This window comes from Ursus americanus, chromosome 17, assembly GCF_024610735.1.
Source record: "Ursus americanus isolate L20-20 chromosome 17, mUrsAme1.1.p, whole genome shotgun sequence".
NCBI classification, from domain to species: domain Eukaryota; kingdom Metazoa; phylum Chordata; class Mammalia; order Carnivora; family Ursidae; genus Ursus; species Ursus americanus.
Genome location: NC_142143.1, coordinates 17,547,076 through 17,569,762, shown reverse-complemented (window position 1 = coordinate 17,569,762; position 22,687 = coordinate 17,547,076). Strand labels below are relative to the sequence as shown.

The 22,687-nt window shown below is 41.7% G+C and overlaps 1 protein-coding gene across 1 annotated transcript; it reads left to right on the top strand.

Moving 5' to 3' along the window:
• Window positions 1-1,406: 1,406 nt before the first annotated feature.
• Window positions 1,407-22,617, top strand: TDG (thymine DNA glycosylase). Its single transcript, XM_045779526.2, has 10 exons — window positions 1,407-1,592; window positions 11,020-11,162; window positions 13,214-13,455; window positions 15,082-15,151; window positions 16,285-16,420; window positions 16,615-16,697; window positions 16,777-16,871; window positions 19,516-19,687; window positions 20,110-20,235; window positions 20,659-22,617. The coding sequence occupies exons 1-10, from the start codon at window positions 1,570-1,572 to the stop codon at window positions 20,787-20,789; spliced, it is 1,221 nt and encodes a 406-aa protein (XP_045635482.1). The 5' UTR covers window positions 1,407-1,569; the 3' UTR covers window positions 20,790-22,617.
• Window positions 22,618-22,687: the final 70 nt, after the last annotated feature.

Here is a 22,687-nt window from a genome sequence, read left to right as displayed (position 1 = left end):
CTCCATTTACTCATGAAAGCCCTTTCCAGGGTCCCAGAATGAAGAAGACACATGAAGTACGAAGCCATAGTTGTTCCCAGTCCATGTTACATTAGTGAGAAATAAACATTGGTTGCTGTAAACCAATGAGACTGAAAGAGCCCTTCAACTACCTCTGTTTCGACCAGTCCGTATTTTCTAATTGACTAAAATCTTTTCAGTTTATCTCTTAACTAAGCAAAAGACTCAGTGGGTAACGCATCCCATGTTGGGAACGGAAAGTACCCTTCAAGCAATAGGGAATACCCTGATGCCAGCAAGACCTTGCATGATTTTCCTGAGGACAATGATCGACCTGCACCTAACCACGGACCTTTGCTCTACATTTTCTCTATATAAACCTAGAAGTATTTTCAGCGCTTTGGAGACAGTTTTTGAGATTTAGTCTACTGTCTTCCCGGTGTTGACGTCGCTGACATAAATTGTTTCACCACCATTCCTCTCTCACTTAGGATTTTGTCAGCGGTATGTGACCAAATCTGGTCCCTTTGGGACTTCCGGAGCCAGGTGCTCTTGCACCTAGTGCCCCGGTAACAAGATTTTGGACTCATTTGTTACCACAGCCTAACTGGGGAAAACTAATACAGCAGCCATGTTTTTCATCATGCAAACTAGAGAAACAGAAAAGCCTATCTCCAATAAGAGTTACTTAGTTTAGTCTTTGTACAAACACAGTGACAACTTGAAAACTAATGAAACAAAAACCGGCTGTACGAGCCATTGAGAAAAAAAACAGAGCGGCTAGTCTGTAAGGTAATAAGGGAGACGTAGTGCTTAAATGGCATCTACCCTACACTTGAAACGTCAATATTTTATATATACGAATTAAAGCAACGGTTCATGTAAAGCTTTACATTTTACAAAGCAGTTTTACTGTCACCATCATTTTACAAATGAGGATACTGAGGCCCAAGATGGCAGTGACCTCAACTCCTAGGTTTTCTCACTCCAAAGTCTCTTATTTGCCCCAAATCACAGTTGATAAGTGATACCTGATAATTAACGCAAAACAGTTTTTAATCGGGATAAAACTGAGGTAGACTGGCCTAGGATAATTCTGATAAATATAACCGTACCACCCACACAGAGCCCCCAAAACACATCACCCTCTCAGCTCCGGATCCGCCCACTACCGAAGAGTCAGCGCGGACAAAAGCTTACGTCAGCAGAGCGCGCCTCATCCCACCCTTTTTGTCCTCCACCCTTCCCGAAAGGCCAAGCGGCGAGCAGAACCAACGAGAGGGAAGCAAACATGATTGGGCTGCCTGCGTCACGTGACGGCCACGAGGCGTGGGATTTGGCTTCGAGGAGACGGAAGTGCCGCGCGAAGAGGGGGGTCCGGGCTGGGGGGGGAGGGGTGACTAGAAGCTTGGGGGAGGAGCTTGAACGCCAGCCGCTGTCCCAGTTCTGCCGGCAATCGTGTCCAGTCTCTGGTTATTGTCGTACAGGCATTAGTCCGCCGCGCTACTACGGAGACCAGTCGTTCGCTTGCCCGGCAGGAGCAGCCGCCAGCTCGAGCGGCAACGGGGAATGGAAGCTGAGAACGCGGGCAGGTAAGGCCGGGGCGGAGCGCCGCCCCTCCCCCCGCGCCCCTCGCTGGCCGGCGAGCGCGCGCACGCACGCAGGGGTCTTTAAATGCCGCGGCCCGAGTACAAAGGCCTGGGCCGCGCGTGCGCACCTCCGGCCGGCTCTGGCCGTTCCTCACCTGGGCTGCTCCGAAGCGGCGCCTCCAGCACCTGAGCCCTTCTTCCGGCTTTCCCGGCATCCAGCCGGCTTTAAAATGCGTTAGTAAGCAGCTAGCAGTATGCACTTAACATTTCTTTCCAGTTGTCATTCTTGGCTGCATTTCCCTCCACCTTCCCTTATTCGAAGAGCTGTAAAGATGGAGTACCAGACGTATCACTGCTGGAGTTTTTATTTTAGAGTTAGTAGATTTATTGCGACTTCTTCTCCCATAGGTTTACTAAAGCAGCGTGAGGGACCACAAGGTAGATAACACTGCCGTACTAGAGCTCTTGAATTCTGGACTATGACTAATACTCCCAAGAACTCATCAGTGCTTTCTGGTGATCTTGGGGACGAACTTAAGAATCTACTTTCAATATGATCTACGGGGAGTGTTAGATACGTGCACAGAACATTTGGCAAGAGCAGAGGTTCCGCGATTTGAACTCCTGGCAGAAAATTAAATGAAAAAATAATTAGGGTAACAGGACGTTTAAAAAGAAAAAAGTGATGGCTTACATTGGAATAAAATTCTTTTAGACCTAATGAAGAATTTCCTGACTCTCTGTGGCTATATGGGTCCTGAACTTAGACAAGACACTTCGCTTCTCTGGGTCTGTTCGTGTCTGTAAAGTAGGGCATTTCTGGAATACGATTCTGACATGCTGTGAATCTGTGTTATGTAGAAAGGATTAGATCACCAAAATCTTTATAGAGTTTAGGAAAGATATATGTAAAGGGTGGGCTTTATTCTGCCTTTGTGGGTCAAATCCAGACATAAAGTACTGCACTTCCTCCCCAGAAGAACTTTGCAGTTAAAAGAATTCACCAGACCTTGTGAAACTCGCTCCTACCTTTGTGATCTTACTTCAGATCAAAATTGAAACCTGGGTGAAGTCTACCATCAAATGAATTACACGTTAGAAGACCTTGCTCAGTGTCTCAGCAAAGTCCTAGGTCTCTGGTACAATGTCTATCCAAAAATTGACTTATATTTTGTTTTAACTTCATCCACAGGGTTATCGACCATTTTTAATTTTGACTCAAAGTTTTAACCTTGGGAAATAAAGAGAATTTGGTGTTAGTAGTGTAAGGGCTTTATCCTTGGGGATTCTGAAATGACTGAGGCCCCAGGTAATCCTGAGAAATTGAGTTTTTGTCAGTCTTGACTTTATGCTAATCAAGGAGTAGAATGGAATGCTGGGTATAATGAATTTACTTTTTATTTTGGAAGAGTAATTTCAAAAAATTTGAAGAAATAATTCCATTATTTCTTTTTTTCTTTTAAAAGAGACATTAAAAAAAAAGAAAGAACATAATTGCAGTATCATAACAAATAGTTAAAGCCTAACCAGAGAAGAAGAAAAGTAGGAAGAGGATACTATGTTTCTAATGAGCTCCAGCATGAAAAGGACATTTACCAAAAATGGAAAGTAGAATGTCAAATCAAAAATGACTGGAAAAGTGTGATATGGACCACTGAAAATAAACACTGGAATGAGTAACCCTCAAATGAAATCAGTCTTTGTAGAAATGTTAAAGAGACCAATAACTTTTTTAGTTAGGTATTGACAACAAGGGCAAGAAAGATTTAGGTTTTCTGCCTACTCCACTGGCATATTAGTAGGTAACAGAAAACAAACACTTGTTTCTAATTTTGATTTTTTTATCTCAATAAAGAAAAATGACTGTAGACCGGAAATGGCAGAATGAATGTCTTTAAAAGACAAGAGCAATGAGGGCATTTAAGAGAACTTTCAACTGGGCGCCTGGGTAGCGCAGTTGTTAAAAGCGTCTGCCTTCAGCTCAGGGCGTGATCCCGGCGTTATGGGATCGAGCCCCACATCAGGCTCCTCCACTATGAGCCTGCTTCTTCCTCTCCCACTCCCCCTGCTTGTGTTCCCTCTCTCGCTGGCTGTCTCTCTCTCTGTCAAATAAATAAATAAAATCTTTAAAAAAAAAAAAAAAAGAGAACTTTCAACTGCTTTAAGAAATCATATTTCCTGGCCCGGATAAGTTATATTTCAAATGAGAGGTTAGATTACAGCCAATCTTTAAGACTGGTAGACAACAGGAGAGGGGCCCAAAGCCTGAAGATAAACACATGGGTTCCTATTTCTTCCAAAGGTGGAGTCTGTCCTCTAATTTATTGACTTTGATCCTAAACAAAATTTTTTCTTCTCAGTGGTTTTTGAGCATATTTAAAAGGAGCCAGTGACCACTAAGCTACAGTATAATTTCAGAAAAAAGTAGGACATACTAAGCTAGGTTCATTCCCTTTTGGGTAATGAATGATACTGGACTAGACAGCATCAGGAGGGTGGTGACAGGAGGTACGTAAAGTATGTAATCATCTCCTGCTATCTTTATTATTACAGCAAAATTATTACATACCAGGCAGTTTTAAGTGTTTTACGTGTGTTAACTAATTTAATCCTCATAACCAATGAATTAGGTACAACTATTGCCATTTTACAGATGTGCAAACTGGGACAAAGAGGTTAAGGAACTTGAGCTAGTAAATGGCAGAGCTGAAATTCGAATCCAGGCAATGTGGCTGAAAGTCTGCGTCTCTAACAACTGTGCCATATACCACTTCTCTGTGGGCAAGATGAAGATGGACTGATGGCAGTCCAATTAGGTGAATTCAAAACTGGTTAACTGCTGAAAGAATTAAGAGGAGGCTGAAGAGAGGTCTATATTGATGTGTCATGTAGTTCTACCCCAACTTGTTTTTTAAAATTTGTGAACGACCCAACTCTGGGAGAGGTTTATGGAATTGATAGTTTGAGTCAATCCAGATCAATCCTAACTGTCTGGAATGGTGAATCATCTTTTACCAAAAGAGCCACAATCCTGTGCTTAGGTGCAGAAAAATCAGTGATCCAGGGAGAGGTGATAAAAGAGCAGTTTTCGTTGATGATGAACTCCATATGAATCAACAGTATAATGTGGGTGCCAGTAAAGCTAATGTCATGGATTCTGCAGTATGACCCCAGAATGAGGAAGTTGATAGCCCTGCTCCATTTCAGGTTATGATGAGGCTATATCTGGAGTATTTTTATTTTGTTTGATTCTGAGCACCAAAAAAATGACAAAATAGTGAGGAAATTTGAAATCTTACTATATGAAGACTAGTTGGATGAATTGAGGATCTGGCTTATTCTAATCTTTGTGTTTATAGTTTCTAATAGATCGTGTACAGCAAGTACCCAGTAATGCATGGTGAATCCACACACTTCCACTTGGCAATATTTTTTTTGGTGGTGGTGGTGGTGGGCAGCAAAGCAAGGTTTATTGGGCGATAGTAAAGTGATAGTACAAAGCTCCCGAGGAGGGAGGGGATCCGAGAGGGTTGCCACCAGAATTTCTAAATCTAGCGGTTTTTATGGCTTGGAGGGCTCTTTTAATCAGATTAACCCTCCTGCACCTGTCACCCAATCAGGTTTTTGTCATCTACCTATCACCTGGGAAAGGGTGGAGGCCTTCTTACAGGGTGGTGTAAAATCTCTGTAAGGGTGGTTTCCTCTTGGGGGGGGGGCTGTCCCTGCCTGCCTGCTTTCCAACTATCCTTCATCATTCCCTCCTCTGAAGAGGTAACCCTGGTGGCTCATTAGAGCTCTTCTAAGGTCCCCTCGGGGCCAACAGCCAACTTTTGCAGTTTTTTCCCAAATATGTGGGCTTTAAGAATGATCTCGGCCTTGGGAGAACCGGGGGAGATAGCTGCGAATTTAATGAGAGCCTCTCTCAATCTAAGAGCTGCCTTTTTCCCATTTAAAACCAGGAAGGCGAAGTCCATCAGGTGGCCATGTCTCATCCTGCAACATGTACTGTGGCCATGCCCCAATGAAAATGAGTTGCCTTTGTTCAGGTAAAACCAGAAAGGCATCCAAGTAAATGATATTGAGTGATTTTACAAGTCTGATAGTCTTCCTATAGCCTAAAATGCCAGGAAGGGACTCTAAAGAAATGAGGGTCTGGTCAGGGAACTACCCATCTACAAGAGAGGAAAAGGCATCCCTTACTTCGGTTTCTTATAGTTGATCAGGGAGACTTGGGAAGAGACAAAAAAGTATCCCCCACCTCAGTTCCTTCTCATCTTTTCCTGATGTGTGGCCCTAGGTACTCATCAGCTGACAGCCAGAGCCCCTGTCCTCTCTGCAAGAGTACTCGTGCTTACCTAGGCTTGGTCCTACCTCCAGAGAGCGACCCTGGTTTCCCTACCCTTAAGACTCTCTTAGAAGTCAATTGGATACACTAGACTTCTTTTAGTAGAGTTGTTCTGTCTGGCATAATGACATGGAGGGACAAGATGGGGCACCCAGGGAGAGGAAATCCATCTGGAATAACCCCTGTGGAACCGAAAAGTTGGGATATCCCTTAGCTCTTAGTTCTTTTGCCCTGCTTGGCCATTCCTTCACATAGATGGTGTAGGCAGTTTAGGGGTGACCTAGTAATGCCCAGGAGAGGAGGAGTCAGAAACAGGAGACTGTTCCTCACCATAACAGGGAATTGTGAGTGAGATCCCTTGGAGGTCACCCAAACCACCCACAAGAGAATGTCCGGGGGACCATCCTGAGCTTTCCCGCTCATTCTCTTAGGGGAGGGATCAGCCCAAAAAAGAGTAGTAGAGGAGTTTCGCTCTGGATGCCGGGATAGGCAAGTAAGGAACCAGGTCCCTGTGAGGGCCTTCTGGTGTCCACCAAAGGGTAGCCTTGGTGAGGCCCTTCAGTTGCTGCTAGGTTTTTCCTAGGTCTCTCACATCCGGTGATCTGCCCCGAAAGGAGTTCTGAGTCCTTACCAAGCCGACATTCCCAGCTTCTTTTGGGGGATCAGTCAGAAAGGAGCCCAGAAAGCCTGTTACCCAAGACAAGAATGTCAGCTATGCTAATGGCTCTTACATGGCTGACAGGTGCCCATCATTTCAACAAACAAAATGGGGGGAGAGAGGGAGAGAGACTTGCTGCCCACTACCTACAGTTAGTTGTCCTTACTGATGGTGGATATCCCAGAGGAGCCCCATAAATGTTACAGGATTTTTTTCTCCGTCAGTGCCCGTGGTTCTTGGTCAAGCCACCTTGAAGAATGAAGAGGTAGACCAGACAGAGTGGTGGGCAGCAAAGCAAGGTTTATTGAGCAATAGCAAAGTGATAGTACAAAGCTCCCAAAGAGGGAGGGGACCCGAGAGGGTTGCCCTCCACTTCACAATGTTAAATGTAGTCTTTAAATACTTGTGATGGTGTTTGATCATGGTTTATATAACTAGTTCCCTTTAGTTGAGCATTTGAATTATTTAGCATTGATTGTTATTTTGTAATTATTCAGTGTTGTGTATGTTTGTTTAAGTGAAAATGATAAAATACTGCTATGGACTGTCCTTTCAAAATTCATATGTTGAAAACTAATCCCCACTGTGATAGTATTTGGAGGTAGGGCCTTTGAGAGGTAATTAAGTCATGAGGGTAGAGCCCTCATGAATGGGATTAGTGCCCTTATAAAAGAGGTCCCAGAGAGATCCCTTTCACCTCTTCCATTCTGTAAGAATATAGTGAGAAGGCAACCGATATGAACCAGGAAGTGGGCCCTCAAGAGACACTAAATCTGCTGGTGCCTTGAGCCTGGACTTTCTAGCTCCCAAACTGTAGTACTAAAGTAAAAAATGTTTATTTTTGTTTTTGTTTAGAGAGAGAGAAAGGGGAGGGACAGAAGGAGAGGGGGAGAGAGAGAGAATCCCAGGCAGGCTCCATGTCCAGTGCAGAGGCCAACACAGGGCTGGATCTCATGACCCTGAGATCACGACCTGAGCTGAAACCAAGAGTCAGGCGCTTAACCAACTGAGCAACCCAGGTGCCCCTAAGAATTGTTTTTTATAAGCCATCCGGTTTATGGTATTTTGTAATAGCGGCCCAAGGGGACTAAGACAAATGTGTTTAGAAAAGAGCAACTTTAATCTTTAAAATACTGGAAAGTGGGGCGCCTGGGTGGCTCAGTGAGTTAAGTAGCTGCCTTTGGCTCAGGTCATGATCCCAGGGTCCTGGGATTGAGCCCCACATCGGACTCCCTGCTCAGCGGGGAGTCTGCTTCTCCCTCTGCCTGCTGCTCCCCCTGCTTGTGCTCACTCTCTCTGTCAAATAAATAAAATCTTTAAAAAAAAATAGTGGAAAATAACGAAGGATTAAAGAAGTTGGAGTTCATTGTAGAGAAAATCTGAGTTTTTGAAGTACAGCAAAACCTGAATTCCTCGGTCCACTGTGTGTGTGTGTGTGTTTTGAGAAAGACTGTTGGGAAATACACAGTTCATCAGGAAAATACACGGTGTATCAATTTCAGATGGCAATAAAAACCAGTGCTTTGAGCACTGATGGTCAAGAGAAGGGGGGTGTGAATGGAGGCTAGGAGAGAGGAGGGGAAGTTAGCTGCAAGCAAAGTAGAGGTGGCACAGGACAGTGTGGGGACAAATGGTAGGGAAGGAAGGTGAGCAAGGGAAGTGAGACCATCACTCAAAGGTAGTGTATTGCTTAGAACTTACACATCATATTTTTCATAGCTTTAGTTTTCTATTTCTAATTTATTTATTTTCTATTTCTAATTTAACTTATTGTGAAGTACCAGGGATCATTTTTAGACAGATTAAGGGAGATATTGATGTTATTGATGTTTCTCAATTTCTTTCAAAATTCATCTGTATCTCTAAAGTCAAACTTCAGATTTCTCTCTCTTCCTTTTCACTTTTTCTTCAGCCAACCGATTTCTAAAATTTTAATTTTCAGATTCTGAGCTTCAGATTTCAGTGACCCCGAAATACGCGAAAGGAGCCACATTTTGGAAATTATTTTTTAAGGCTCAGAATCCTTTTGTAATGTAGTGTTTTCCTAAATTAAGTATTTTAAGTTTGGGCTTTGGGAAGTGCTCAAAATTGGACACATCTGTGAAGCTCCTGAGAGTGGTAGAAAGAAACAAAGGAGAGGGTGGACAGTTGCTCTCCCAACAGTGTGACAGACTAAGAACAGACATCGTACATTCTTCTGGCCGCTCACTTATTGTGACCACACGGCTCGACTTTTCTACATTCCAACAGAAAGGGGCTGCTGACATCTCAGGAAACTGCCGCTGGCCACAATCAAAGTTACAGTAAATTTTACTAGAATTTCCAAAGGGTCACTAAACAAGATCTCACCATGTAACCTGGCAGTGTCCACCCCCTCTAATTAGAGTATTTATGTCATCAATGCTGAACAACCAGTGTTTTTACAATTTATCAAAAAGAGGTATGAATATTATTTTTTTAAAGATTTTATTTATTTATTCATGAGAGACAGAGGGGCGGGGGGAGGCAGAGGGAGAAGCAGGGCTCGATCCCAGGAATCAGGACTTGAGCCAAAGGCAGACGCTTAACCAGCTGAGCCACCCAGGCGCCCAGAGCTATGAATATTATTAAAGAAAAGGAAGTGGAGGGGGTACATTTTACTTTGTGCTGTGCACGATTTAAGCATTTCTCTTCATTTTTCACGTTTCAGCTTCTAGGACTTGTCTACATACTTTCCTGATGTGCAGCCTTAGGTTACAATACTGTTTTGTGTTCTTTCTACTTTAAAGGCTGCATTAAATGTTTTCTGCGCTTTTAAAAATATCAATAAATGTAATTTTGCTGCATAGTATTTTCTCATGTTAATGTACAAGGTTTACTCCATTGCTGTCTATTTTTTTACATAATTGAAAACAATGTATCTTAAAAAATAAAACTCTTAAGATATGGTATAATATCTTTCTAATTCTTAACATTTTCTTTAGCAGCTTACCCTTAAAGATAGCTTGAAACCAGAATTCCTCTCCAGTGGTTTGGCCCCTGTCTGTCTCTGAGCACCCAGCATCGTAGCTCGCCACCCACAGATAGTTTGTTACCCTGTCTGCCTCGGCCATTTAAGCTTATTAAGGCCATTTTATTAAGATATGAATTCTACACTATAAAGTTCACCCATTTAGAGTGCACAGGTTTGCCCTTTTAATCTCTACTTTCTGAGCTTCTGCTTTTCTTTCTCTGTGACTAATAAGTGAGTAGTTCACCACAGATAATGTGACTTTTCTCTCCAAATGGTAAACAGTACTTACCCATTTTATTTCCTAGTGTTTCCCTTCCCATCGTGTATTTAATGGCATCATTTGGCATCAGCTGTAGCTTGAGTTTCACAAAATATATGTTTACTTCTCTGGCTTTGTGCTAAGGGCAACAGTTTGAGATAGTGGTTTATAGTCATTAAAAGTATTTTCGGCAGTTTTCTGTGAAGGCCTCTGTTCCTTATATTGAACTGAACACTTGGAACAAAGTCTGAAGATGTTCAGAAAAGAGGTTTAAAGTGTTTTTTTCCATAAATTCACAGATATATACAGAATATCCATTTCTAGTCCTAATCTAGTGGCAAAAACCCAACAACAATTTAAAAACAGATCCGATGAATAAATCATTAAGTAGGCAGATAAACCAAAAGAGAACCTTTCGTTAGATTGGAGGGAAGGCAGGAATGGGGAGGTGTTGGTCGGAGGGTATAAAGAGTACCAAGATCTGGGAATCTAACGTACATCGTGGTGATTACAGTTAATGATACTGTACTGTATACTTGAAAGTTGCCAAGAGAGCTGATCTTCAATGTTCTCATTGCAAAAAAGAAATGGTAATTATTTGACGTGATGCAGATATTAGCTAAGACTGTGTTAGTAATCATTTTGCAATATGTGTATCAAATCAACACATTGTATACCTTTACCTTGTACAAAGTTATATGTCAATTGTATATCAGTAAAGCTGGGTGAAAGTTAGATTGGAGGGGATCTTTGCGACAAAAGGATTAAATCTGAAGACAGACACACAAATTGTTTTTATGGATACTTTAATCCTGTATGAGCTGCTGTGTCTTTTAAGTGTCTCTGCTATAAAATTCCCATGATCTCATTTCAGAGAAAGCAGAGGCTGACTTGACAGGACTGGTAAGTTTTATTGATGACACGTCTTGTCATTAAACAGTGGGAGAGTTAATTAATGTTTGGTTAGTAGGCACAAAGTAAAAATCGGGTGAATGTGCGCACATGGGGGCAGATATTCCTTCTCCCTTTGCCCCTTATTGTCAGCTCCAGATACGACAGGCTGGTTACAAAGTGTTTGGATCCTGAAGTTTTGTTTTTTTTTTTTTCACAGCTGATTGTTTAAACTTCTGGTTGGGTAACTTTATTGTCCTATTTTATATTTAATTGTTCTTTCAGCTGTTCCCTTCCGCAAGCTCAAGCTTTTTATACATTCCCGTTTCAACAAATGATGGCGGACGCTCCCGCGGTGGTGGTGCCGAGCGAGCAGGCAGTGCCGGCAGAAGGTGCAGACCCAGCTCCTGCCCAGGAGCCTGTACAAGGTAGTTCTCGTCAGGATGGCTTAGAACATCCACTGTTGGATTAGCCAACTTATGTAGAAAAGGGTGTCATGACGAATTTTAGTTTTATTTTAGTATTAAAATTTTTAAATACTTTTTAAGTATGTGCCAGGCACTGTGATAGGTTTAGGGGAATGAAAGAACATGGATCCTGTCCTCAAATATCTTATAATCTAGCAGGAGAAAATAATAAGTAAACACATGTTATATACTTGAGCACACAAGGGTGAAGAGCAGCACAGGGTGCTGTGAGAGCTCATAGGGTTGGCACCTAACTCAGACCGAGGCTCAGAGGCAGCTTCTCAGAGCTCTGGAAGTCAAGGGTGAGGAGACTTTATCCCCATGAAGAATGGGATGGGGAAATTCCAGACTTAGGGAACAGTGTCTGCAAAAGCACAATGTGAAGAAGCATGACCATTGAAAAGTAGTGGTTCTGTGTCACTGGCATCTGGTGTATAGCCAAAAATAGTAAGTGATGCGGCCTGCGACCTGAAGGATGTATATTCTGTCCTGGAGGCGGTAGGGGGCTGTTGAGAGAATGTAAGTGAAAGGTGACTTACATAGACTGGCATTCTAAAAGTCAGCCTAAAATATTGTAGAGGATAGATTGGATGGTAAGGAACGAGGCAGAATTTGGAGGCAAAAAGTGGGTTCGAGACTAAATTATCTGGGGATGAAGTGAGGAGGACCTGAGGGGTTGGAGAGAAGGTAATGGTTTTCTCCAGGGTATCATTATTTTTTGAGAAATGGGCTCAGAGTTTCAACTTATGATTCCAGAAACACCTCTGACTCCATTGCATTAGAGATACCCCTGCCCTTGACTCTCCTATTGCCACAGAGTTAGATCCCTTGGCATAGGGAGTGGCTAAATCAGAGCAAGGTAGAGAGAGGAAGGACAGGAGGCTGGGTTAGGGAACCGCCAAATAGTAGTAGAATGGGGGAGGAGCCCAAGAAATTAAGAGAGATGTTAAAGAATGAAGGGTAAGAGAACCAAGCTTTCCTGTGGGTAACTTTAGGTCAGTGGTTCTTGCCCAAGCATCCCCCATGCCCACCCTGCAAGGGACATTGGGCATTGTCTGGAGACAGCTTTGATTGTCATGATTGGCAGGGTGCTACTGGCATCTATTGGGTAGAGGCTAAGGTTGCTGTTAAACATTCTATTATGTACCGGACAACCTCCCCAAAACCAACCCAAAACTTATTCAACGTAAAATGTTAGTAGTGCCGAGATTGAGAAGCTCTGCTTTAGGTCCTAAGATAGATCCCTGCTCTTGCCTTCTAAAACTACTTTCATCCCAGAGATTTCATCCTCAGCACCTCTAAATTCACCTCTGTGGCTGTGTGTGGAACAGAATGTACACTCATACTCTCTAAAACAAGCCCACAGCCATTTGAGGCTTTCTGTTGCTGGAAATTGTGGGGAAGTTGAGTTAAAATGTTTCTCTTCCTCCCTGTTTTTCTACTTATTTTTTCATTTGTTTATTGAACTATTTATGTATTTACATTTAAAATTCCTATAAAATAGTCTAGATGCTTTGTATCCCTGGGGAGGCCACGGTGACAGGTAGGAGTGTGTAGAACATCCGTCTATGGTTATTATGGACGTTTCATCCCAGGAACAGCTAGCAGAGGAAGGAGGGTGGGGCATGGGGCCACATGAATCCAGGGTGAAGGAAGGGGGGGGTGCAGAGGACCCTGAGGTTGGGAGATAGAAGAGAAAGGTAGATGGGGCGCCTGGGTGGCGCAGTCGTTAAGCGTCTGCCTTCGGCTCAGGGCGTGATCCCGGCGTTATGGGATCGAGCCCCACATCAGGCTCCTCCGCTAGGAGCCTGCTTCTTCCTCTCCCACCCCCTGCCTGTGTTCCCTCTCTCGCTGGCTGTCTCTCTCTCTGTCAAATAAATAAATAAAATCTTTAAAAAAAAAAGAGAAAGGTAGAGTGTTGACAGGGTGGCTTTTCTGGGCAAGGTGCCTCACGTTCGTCACTTAAATTTTTCTGCATCTGCATCTACATCCTGGAAATTACTGTGTTTCAGAGACTCCAAAAGGAAGGAAAAGAAAACCAAGAGCAACAGAACCAAAAAAACCAGTAGAACCCAAAAAGCCTGCTGAGGCCAAAAAATCTGGCAAGTCCACAAAAGCAAAAGAAAAGCAAGAAAAAATTACAGACACATTTAAAGTGAAAAGAAAGGTAGACCGTTTTAATGGTGTTTCAGAAGCTGAACTTCTAACCAAGACCCTTCCGGACATTTTGACCTTCAATCTGGACATTGTGATTGTAAGGATTTTTGTCCTTGTTTGGTTTTGTAAATAGCATTGGTGGATTAACTTGACTATTCTTGCAAATAGCATTTTGTTGAAAAGAACCATTTCTTAGAATCCTTCTGGTAGTAAATGGTGTCTCCTTCATGAGGTTGTATTATATGGGTGTGTTTGAGAGGACGGGCTCCGGAGTGGGGCTGTCTGGTTTCAGATCCTGCCATATGGGTCTGATCTTGGACAAGCCTTAACCTTCCTAATCACCACTTTCCTTATTGGTGAAGCAGGGGTGATGATAGTACCTCCCCACAGAGTTGCAGTTAGATCACATAATCCACGTGGCTCTCTTAGATTGTGTGACACCTGTGAGTTCTCCGTAAATGAGAATACTGATTTTGAGCTTTGGTTTTTGTCAGTCATGTCAGAAACAGCAGCATGCAAACAGCTTAGCTGATGGGGACTAAGCTGCTCGCTGGGAGTGGAGAAGCTGACTGCAGCTGGGCCTAGACTCCGTTGACCGGCTGCTCCAGGACCTCTCTTCCCAGCCCAGTTGGGTGGGTGTGGGGGCCTGGGGATATGAGGGAGTCAAACTGGTCTTTATTTTTATTTTTTATTTTTTTTAATTTTTTTTTTAGATTTTATTTATTTATTTGACAGAGATAGAGACAGCCAGCGAGAGAGGGAACACAAGCAGGGGGAGTGGGAGAGGAAGAAGCAGGCTCATAGCGGAGGAGCCTGATGTGGGGCTCGATCCCACAACGCTGGGATCACGCCCTGAGCCGAAGGCAGATGCTTAACCGCTGAGCCACCCAGGCGCCCCTATTTTTTAAATTTATTTTATTATTTTTTCTTTGTATTGAAGTGTAGTTGAGAGAGTGTTACATAGTTTCAGGTGTACAATATAGAGATTTGACAGGATTATACACTATACCATGCTTGTGGCAAGTGTAGCCATCAGTCACCATACACCATTACCGCACATTGACTGTGCTCCCTATGCTATACCTCCCACTCCCCTTCACCCATTTTGCCCATCCCCCTACCTTTAGCCACCACCAGTTTGCTCTCTGTGTTTGTGGCTCTGTTTCTGCTTCCCCCCCCCCCCAAGACTGGTTTTTTGTTTTGTTTTGTTTTGGTTCTTTTGGTCATTTTTCTTAGAGAGAGAGAGTGCACAGGCAAGAGCAAGTGGTGGTTGGGGGGGAGGGGCAGAGGGAAAGGGACAGAGAGAATCCCAAGCAGGCTCCACACCCAGGGCGGAGCCTGACATGGGTCTCCATCTCAAAGACCCTGAGATCATGACCTCAGCCAAAACCAAGAGTTGGACGCTTAACCAACTGAACCACCCAGGCACCACCAGAGTGGTTTTTAAAAACAACAGCAACACTTTTAAAAGGGAATGTTTTTCTCAAAGTAGAATACTCTGGGGGTACCTGGGTGGCTCAGTAGGTATGGAGCTTACTTGGAAAAAAAAAAAAAAGGAATGCTTTGTTCAGATCAAGACTAGGTACTTGATAAACAATATTACTTATGATGCTCGATTAAGTTTTTATTTTAATAAATTTAGTTTTGTCCACCACTCCTCCACAGACACCCTAAGGCTTAAACCCTACTTTTTAAGACTTAACTGTATAAACATTTTTTGTAGATTGGTATAAACCCAGGACTAATGGCAGCTTACAAAGGGCATCATTACCCTGGACCTGGAAACCACTTTTGTGAGTAATTACTTTTTTTAAATTAGCTTACTTTTAAACTAGGTATCTTTGTTAATAGTTTGGGTTTTTTTTTAACCAAATTGTATTTTTTAAAAGAGAGATTGTACAAATACCTACATGTTTTCTGTTTATACATACACAAAAATAAAAGTTTTGAAACTTTTTGGTGTTTTTTGTTCACATTTTGGTGTAAGAGTGGAGGGGCAAGAAAAGCAGTATTTCCCCTTTTGTTTTGCTAATAGTTTTATAGTAGTTTTACTACATTTTTTAATGAATTTTCTTTTTTACTTGATATCTACGGTACCTTATTGTGCCCGTGCAGGCAGAATACTGACCTTTCCAGATTTCCACTGATCCTATTTCCCAGGAGAGATGAAATGCATTGATCATTGGCAATCAAGTTGTAATAGTTAAGGAATATGAAGATACTTCATATCTAGCAGAAAGTAGTATTAAAGAGCCTCATACTTGTAGAACGGGCTTTAAAACCAAGTATAACTACTGTTATCTTCTGTGCAAGTCCACTTACCTCACACCACCCAATAGAAAAAGGCATGCAGTAGGCCCTCAGGAAATACTAGTCCATTATCTAAGAGTAACATTAAAAACATTTAGGGCAAAAAAATATAGTAATGGGTTTTTGGAACTAAGGACATACTGTCTCCATTATTTTAAAAAAAAATTTTCTGGAAAAGCTGGAACTTTACATTTATTCCATTGTCAGGGCATTTGAATATTCCAGGTCTCTTGGTGTATGTTTATCTGTTCAAGTTATTCCAGGGGCAGGTGGTGGTGTTACCAGTTACTAGAAAGGAAAACAAACAGTTTTGAAGTTTGCTACACTGACTAGCTGTGTCTTTCCGATAGCCATTTACCATAACTGCCCTGTGAAAAGGAGATCAAAATAGTAGTTAATATCGCATAGATAGTTATGATCATTAAATGAGGTAATCCATGCAGAGGGCTTCACACATAGTAATTGCTTGATACGGTATTTGACCCGTAATTTTTTAAATATCCTAAATATTTTTTTTTTTTTTGTACTTTCAGGATAAAATGTAACTACCATATCGATTTCATGGGGCGAAAGCCTTTGATCTATATGGAAATAAACTGAACTCTCATTTTCACAGGGAAGTGTCTGTTTATGTCAGGCTTGAGCGAGGTCCAGCTGAACCATATGGATGATCACACTTTACCAGGGAAGTATGGTATTGGATTTACCAATATGGTGGAAAGGACAACTCCAGGCAGCAAAGATCTTTCCAGGTAATTACATTTATTTTCATAGGTTGGAACCTGACCGTGCAGGTGCCTCATATCCCCCAGGAATACTCTATGTACCTAGTTCAAGCTGAGCTTAACAAATACATGACTCGATCTTTTATTCACAGCTGTCTGAGTTTAGCATATTATAAATATTGCCTTACTTATATTTTGACTACTTTTTAATTCAATTTTAGTAAAGAATTTCGTGAAGGAGGACGTATTCTAGTGCAGAAATTACAGAAATATCAGCCACGAATAGCAGTGTTTAATGGAAAATGTAAGATTTACTTTTAAATTTTATCTATTTTCTTTGCTAACATTATGGGCAGTGTAAATATGTTTGTATTTCATTTTAGGTATTTATGAAATTTTTAGTAAAGAAGTTTTTGGAGTTAAGGTTAAAAACTTAGAGTTTGGACTTCAACCCCATAAGATCCCAGACACAGAAACTGTAAGTCCTTAAAATTACCTTTGTACATCAGCTAAATACGAATTTTTTTCTAGCTAGCTTCCTGTTTTTATTTGTCCTAGCCATTGTGATTGACGCCATTACACACACACACACACACACACACACACACACACACACACACACTGGATTTTGTCGAGTAATAGTTCTATCAATTCAAACTAATAGTTGCACGTTAACTCAGGTACCGTTATTAAAAAAAAAAAGAAACATTTGTCAGATAAAATGTCTTACTGATGCTATTTGGTTAAAATATTGGAAGGAGCTAGCTAACATACATTCAAAATGTATTTGATGGCAAATTCTTACCAAATTCTAGTAGGTTAGCCCTTATTCAGTATGAAAGAAATATGTAAGTGCAGACATGCTCCTGATTAGTACAACTGCCCCTCACCCCCTGCTTGTGTAGTTTAGCCCAAGTTCATTTTAGAGCCGTATACACAGCGCAGTTGCAGGCAGACGTGCAGCCAGTCTGACCGGCACATGGTGCTGTGTGCTGGGGCCTCGTACACGAAGGCATCGTGATGTAACAGTGGGTTCAGACTCTGTCATTTCTGCGGAGCTTCTGCAGACATTTGGTTCAAATCGTGCTTCTTAAATATAGTTTTAAGTTTTGTTTGCAGCTTTTTAAAAAAACAACATACATGCACAGACCCATGTGTTCGAGACAGTATTTTAAATGATGGAGAAGCCAGTGCGCCGACAGGTTTTTGTGGAGACCTCAGAATAAAGTTTCTGCCACTTCCATACAATTGAACTTCTCCTTTAAATTCCTTTTGTTTTTAACTTGTTATAAATATGTGATCGATAAAGTAGGTGGTAGCCCTGGTCTTTCTTGAAACCGAGGCCTACCCTTGTCTACCTCGGTGAAATTGTACAGCTAAGTTCATTGCTTTCTATAAATTACTGCATTATTGTCCCTTAAGAGCCAGATGAGGCTCGAGTACATCTCTTGGATATATGTGGCCGTAATAGTGCAATACTAAGTGAACTTGAATCTTATCCCGACAGGCGGTTTTAGCTCTTATACCGAGCTGGGATTACTTGTCTCTTTTAAAATTTATTCTTTATTATGAAGTATTCACAGTTATTGATGATGTTAGTGATTCAGCTTTGAAACAAAAAACTACTTTTCCAAATTTCTGGATTTTTTTTTTTTTTTAAGATTTTATTTCCTTGAGAGAGAGTGAGTGAGCAGAGCGGGGGCGGAGGGGGGCAGAGTCGGACTCCCCGCTGAGCAGGGAGCCCAATTTGGGGCTCAATCCCAGGACTCCAGGATCATGACCTGAGCCAAAGTCAGACGCTTAACTGACTGAGCCACCCAGCAGCCCTCCTGGATCATTTTATTTTATTTCATTTATTTATTTTTAAAAGATCTTATTTATTTATTTCAGAGAGAGGAGAGAGAGAGAAAGAGAGAATGAGAGACCACACAAGCATGAGCAGGGGGAGGGGCAGAGGGAGAAGCACACTCCCCGCTGAGCAGGGAGTCCAATGCGGGACTCGATCTCAGGACCCTGAGATCATGACCTGAGCCCAAGGCAGATGCTTAACCCAACTGAGCCACCCAGGCGCCCCCGTCTGGATCATTTTAATTGAAGAATATCTTGGGATGGGAAAATGTGCTATTACAAGACCTGGTAGCATTTGCACCTACATATCTTTATGAGTCAGGAGTTTCTAAATGCTTTCTAAACAAAACAGAATAAATAATTTGTTTTCTGTAATGTTACGGAGGCCTGTATAAAAATTGCAAGAAATTGCAACTGGAAATTCCATAGTCCAGCAGCCTCACTCTTTGATACATATATGATACCTGTTATATATTTTGTATTCTATGAAGGACAGTTTGTTGCCAGTATCCCAAATGGTAAATGCAATGTCTTTCTCCTTAGTCATTCCACTTCTAGGAATTTATCCAGCGGATATGCTCACACATACTCAAAATTAAATGTGCGCAAGGTTTTTCACTACAGCTTATAATAATAAAAGACTGAAACGACCTAAATGCCCACAGCTGGGCCTTGGTTAAATCAATATGCAAGTACTACACAGCTATAGAAAAGAATGTCTTTTTACTCTAGTAGAGTTACCTGATACAGAATTATCTCTGAATACGCTGTTAAGTCAAAAAGCAAGGTGTAGAACAGGGAATAGAGAGCATGTTACCATTTGCGGGTTTTTTAAAAAAGGGTGCGGGAGAGTACATGTGTTAGACACGTTTGATTGCATATTCATAGTGTACCTCTGGAACCAGCAGCTTTGATTGCCCTGGAAGAGAACTAGGTGGATAGAGACAGCATTGGGAGGGGAGACTCCGTTGTGTACTTCTGTGCCCTTTTGTACCTTGAGAATTGTGAACCATGTGTTTACTGTTAAAAAGACAAGATTGTTAATTGATAAATGAATACGGGGCGGACGCTTCATCATTTTTGGTTCATTGACTTTGTAATAAGTAAATTTTACAAATTTGAACTCAAACACAACTACTTTTGTTGAGTTTGCATATATTAATATGTGATAAGCATCGTTATTAACCTGGAAAAAGATAAACTTTTTCATCTCTGTGTGAATAGATTCAGTAGACTTATAAGATTTGTGTAACCATAAAATTTTCTAATTCTAGCTCTGCTACGTTATGCCATCATCCAGTGCGAGATGTGCTCAGTTTCCTCGAGCCCAGGACAAGGTTCATTACTACATTAAGCTGAAAGACTTGAGAGATCAGCTGAAAGGCATTGAACGCAACACAGACGTTCAAGAGGTGCAATATACGTTTGATCTGCAGCTAGCCCAAGGTGCGTTCCCATTTTCACCCCGTGCATTTATTTCACTGATCTGTTCATTACAGAAAGCGTGTGGTGGCTTTAAAAGCAGGAGAAAAGAAAAGGTGTATGTGCAGCCAGTGTGCTCTGACAATAGACATTAGTCAGTGTTAAAAATCTCCTTTCACTAAAGTCGTCCATCTGTTGTGGGTCCTTCTGCAGATGTCGGGGACACAAGAAACATCGTAGCCCACCTGAAATTAAATCTAATAGGCTTTTACAGTTCCTATGAGTTAATTTAGTATATGTTACCAATAGTTTAAAAGATGGTAGGAAAAGATGCATCTCAGTATACGTGAACTCGAATAAGATTTGTTCATGATGACTTCTGAATAAAGCTATTTTCCAAACCGTTGTACAAAATCCATTTTAAATCCCTTTTACTCTCCTCGCAGAGGATGCAAAGAAGATGGCTGTTAAGGAAGAAAAGTACGACCCAGGTTATGAAGCAGCGTACGGCGGTGCTTATGCAGAGAACCCGTGCAGCGGCGACCCGTGCAGCTTCTCTTCCAGGGGGCTAAGTATGTTCCCCTCCGTGTGTGCGTTCCTTTCAAACGCTTGGTCTTGTCAGGACGGGGGAAAGGGGTGGGTTTTTTTTTAAGAGAATGCGTTATTGAAGTTCAGGAACGGGGCTGTGAAAATCTTTCCAGTGGCCGATAGTGGAAGCGTGGTGGTTATCTGATGTTCACCACACGCGCATGTGCGGCTCATTTTCTCTAAGTCACCGTGCCGTCCTAATCGCGTTCTCTCCGTGAATAACAGTTGAGGGTTTCTCAGTCCTGCGTCTGCCGAGAGAAGAGACATTTATCACCGTAGTCAGGAACCTTGTGTAACTGTTTTAATAGCAGTTCCCCTTCCCTGGACTGCTCAGACCTCCAGACTGAACCCTGTAACGTTTTTAGGGAGAATAAACTAACGCTAACATTCTTTTCCCCCCCTGGCAGCTGACAGTGGAGAATCAGCTTTCGGTGACATTCCAAACGGGCAGTGGATGACCCAGTCGTTTACAGACCAGATTCCTTCCTTTAATAATCATTGTGGGACGCAAGAACAGGAAGAAGGACACCACGCTTAAGAGTGGGGTTTCTCAGCTCTACCTAAACACTGCAGTTTTAATGCAGTTGTCAAGAAGTGGCCCTCAGTCTGCTAACTGAGGCATTTTATTAGTATTTTACTCTGTGATATAATGACAGTACAGTTGTGTGGTAGAATCAACTGTATGAGCCTAAGTGAGTTGGGAAGGAAAAAGTAGGGTTTTTTGCGTATGAGTTTTTCTATTTGAATTAACCATCATTCCAGCTTTTTATAAACTATACTTTGTTTACAAAGAAATTGATTTTCTTTTGGGAGTCACTTTTAATCTGTAATTTTAAAATGAAACAGTCTGAATATTTATACTTGATTATTAACTGTGCATCAACCGAGATACACGTTATTTCTTCTATGCCTAAAGGGCATGCTAATAATAATTACCATTGGTAAAGAGGCGGATGTGTTCGTTTTTGTATATGAAGTTGACCCACAGTGGAGCCTCATTTGGTAGTTCTTAGCGGTGTCTGATGGGCTCCCTGAGTCGTATTCACACTCGCACCTCTTGCCTCACCAATGGGGAATGTTTGTGAGAGATGCCAGCAGTGGAAATGTAAAGTGTGGCCTTCCGGCAGCAAGGCTAGCCTGGCCTTATCTGACGGGGCACCGAGGCCTGGCTTTGGCCTCCTCACCCCGGATGTTGATCCCCAAGTATAGGTAGAAACTGTTATGCTGGGATGATAAGTTCCAGAGAATGCAGTAGACCTTTTTAAGTTTGTTACTTCTGTGTTTTACTTGAGAGACGTACATTTGATAGGGAAGGAACTGAATTTTTCTTACAATGTCTATCACCATTCTAATTTTATCCTCCTTGACTTTAAGGGTATAACGTGGAAAGTGGTGAGAAATGAACTCTTAGGCTGAACAGCAACATGTGGGAGGTGTCTGATAATCTTATTTAAATTGGTGCTTTATGTACATGAGATGTACATGAGATGTATTGAGATAATTTTTCTTGCTAAGTATATCTAATCAGTAATTTAAAAAAATCTCTGCATCCTTGCTGTCTGTTACTGTGGACTAAGTGAGCCTCATGGCGGGGTTAGTTTGAAGTAACGTACCGTTGTGATGTTCTAATGCCTTTTCCATGGTGCTATAAAGAGTCTAGACTACTAGGCCTGGTGGATAGGAAAGCCGGGTATTCAGAAATGCCGTTTGCAGTTACTCCTGGTCACTTCTGAATATCCTGGTTTCATACATACCCAGGGAGCATGCTGTTTTTCAATATGAAAATATTTATGAGGTGGTTTTTTTTTTTCCTAAGAGATTATATGGTCTGTTCTCTATATAATAAGAGAAACAAATTCTTGTGAATCTTAACATGCTTTGTAGCTGTGGCCGTGATGGATTTTATGTTTTCCTTAGTCTAGGCCAAGCTGTGTAAGAGTTGTTCAGCCCATGTTACTTAACTCACGTACTGTACTGCTGTTTACAGGGATGTTTTATGCGGGTGCTTCGAAGTGCCTTGCATCAGGGATTAGGAACAACTGAATTATTTTTTCATGGGACTATGTAAAGCATGTAAGTAGGAATTGCTTTGGTATAATGATTGTAGCCTTACAATGGATTTTTTTTTTAATTTGAGTGGAGAAAATACCCTTTAAATTATGATGGACGCTCATTAGAGAATGGGTTTGAGGATTTTCCAAGCATACAATAATGGTGTTTTTCATTACATATGAAAGATGAGTAGTAAATGTTGATATACCCTATACATGACAATATGAGACTTTTTCATTACATAATACTGAAAAAGTTTTTAAATTCACTTGAAAGTCTGATGGTTTTTACAATAAATATATTAAGAATGATTATCCTAAGTTGCAAGTTTTTCTTCAGCAGGAGTGACTGGTATTCTTTCCCCCTTTACACGTGAGGTCAGTC

Bases quoted from the DNA above. Each gene is read 5' to 3' on its own strand.
- TDG (XM_045779526.2), top strand. From the start codon at position 1,570: ATGGAAGCTGAGAACGCGGGCAG. The intron at 11,163-13,213 runs GTAGTTCTCGTC...ACTGTGTTTCAG, and splicing joins TGCCCAGGAGCCTGTACAAG to AGACTCCAAAAGGAAGGAAA. The intron at 13,456-15,081 runs GTAAGGATTTTT...CATTTTTTGTAG, and splicing joins TCAATCTGGACATTGTGATT to ATTGGTATAAACCCAGGACT.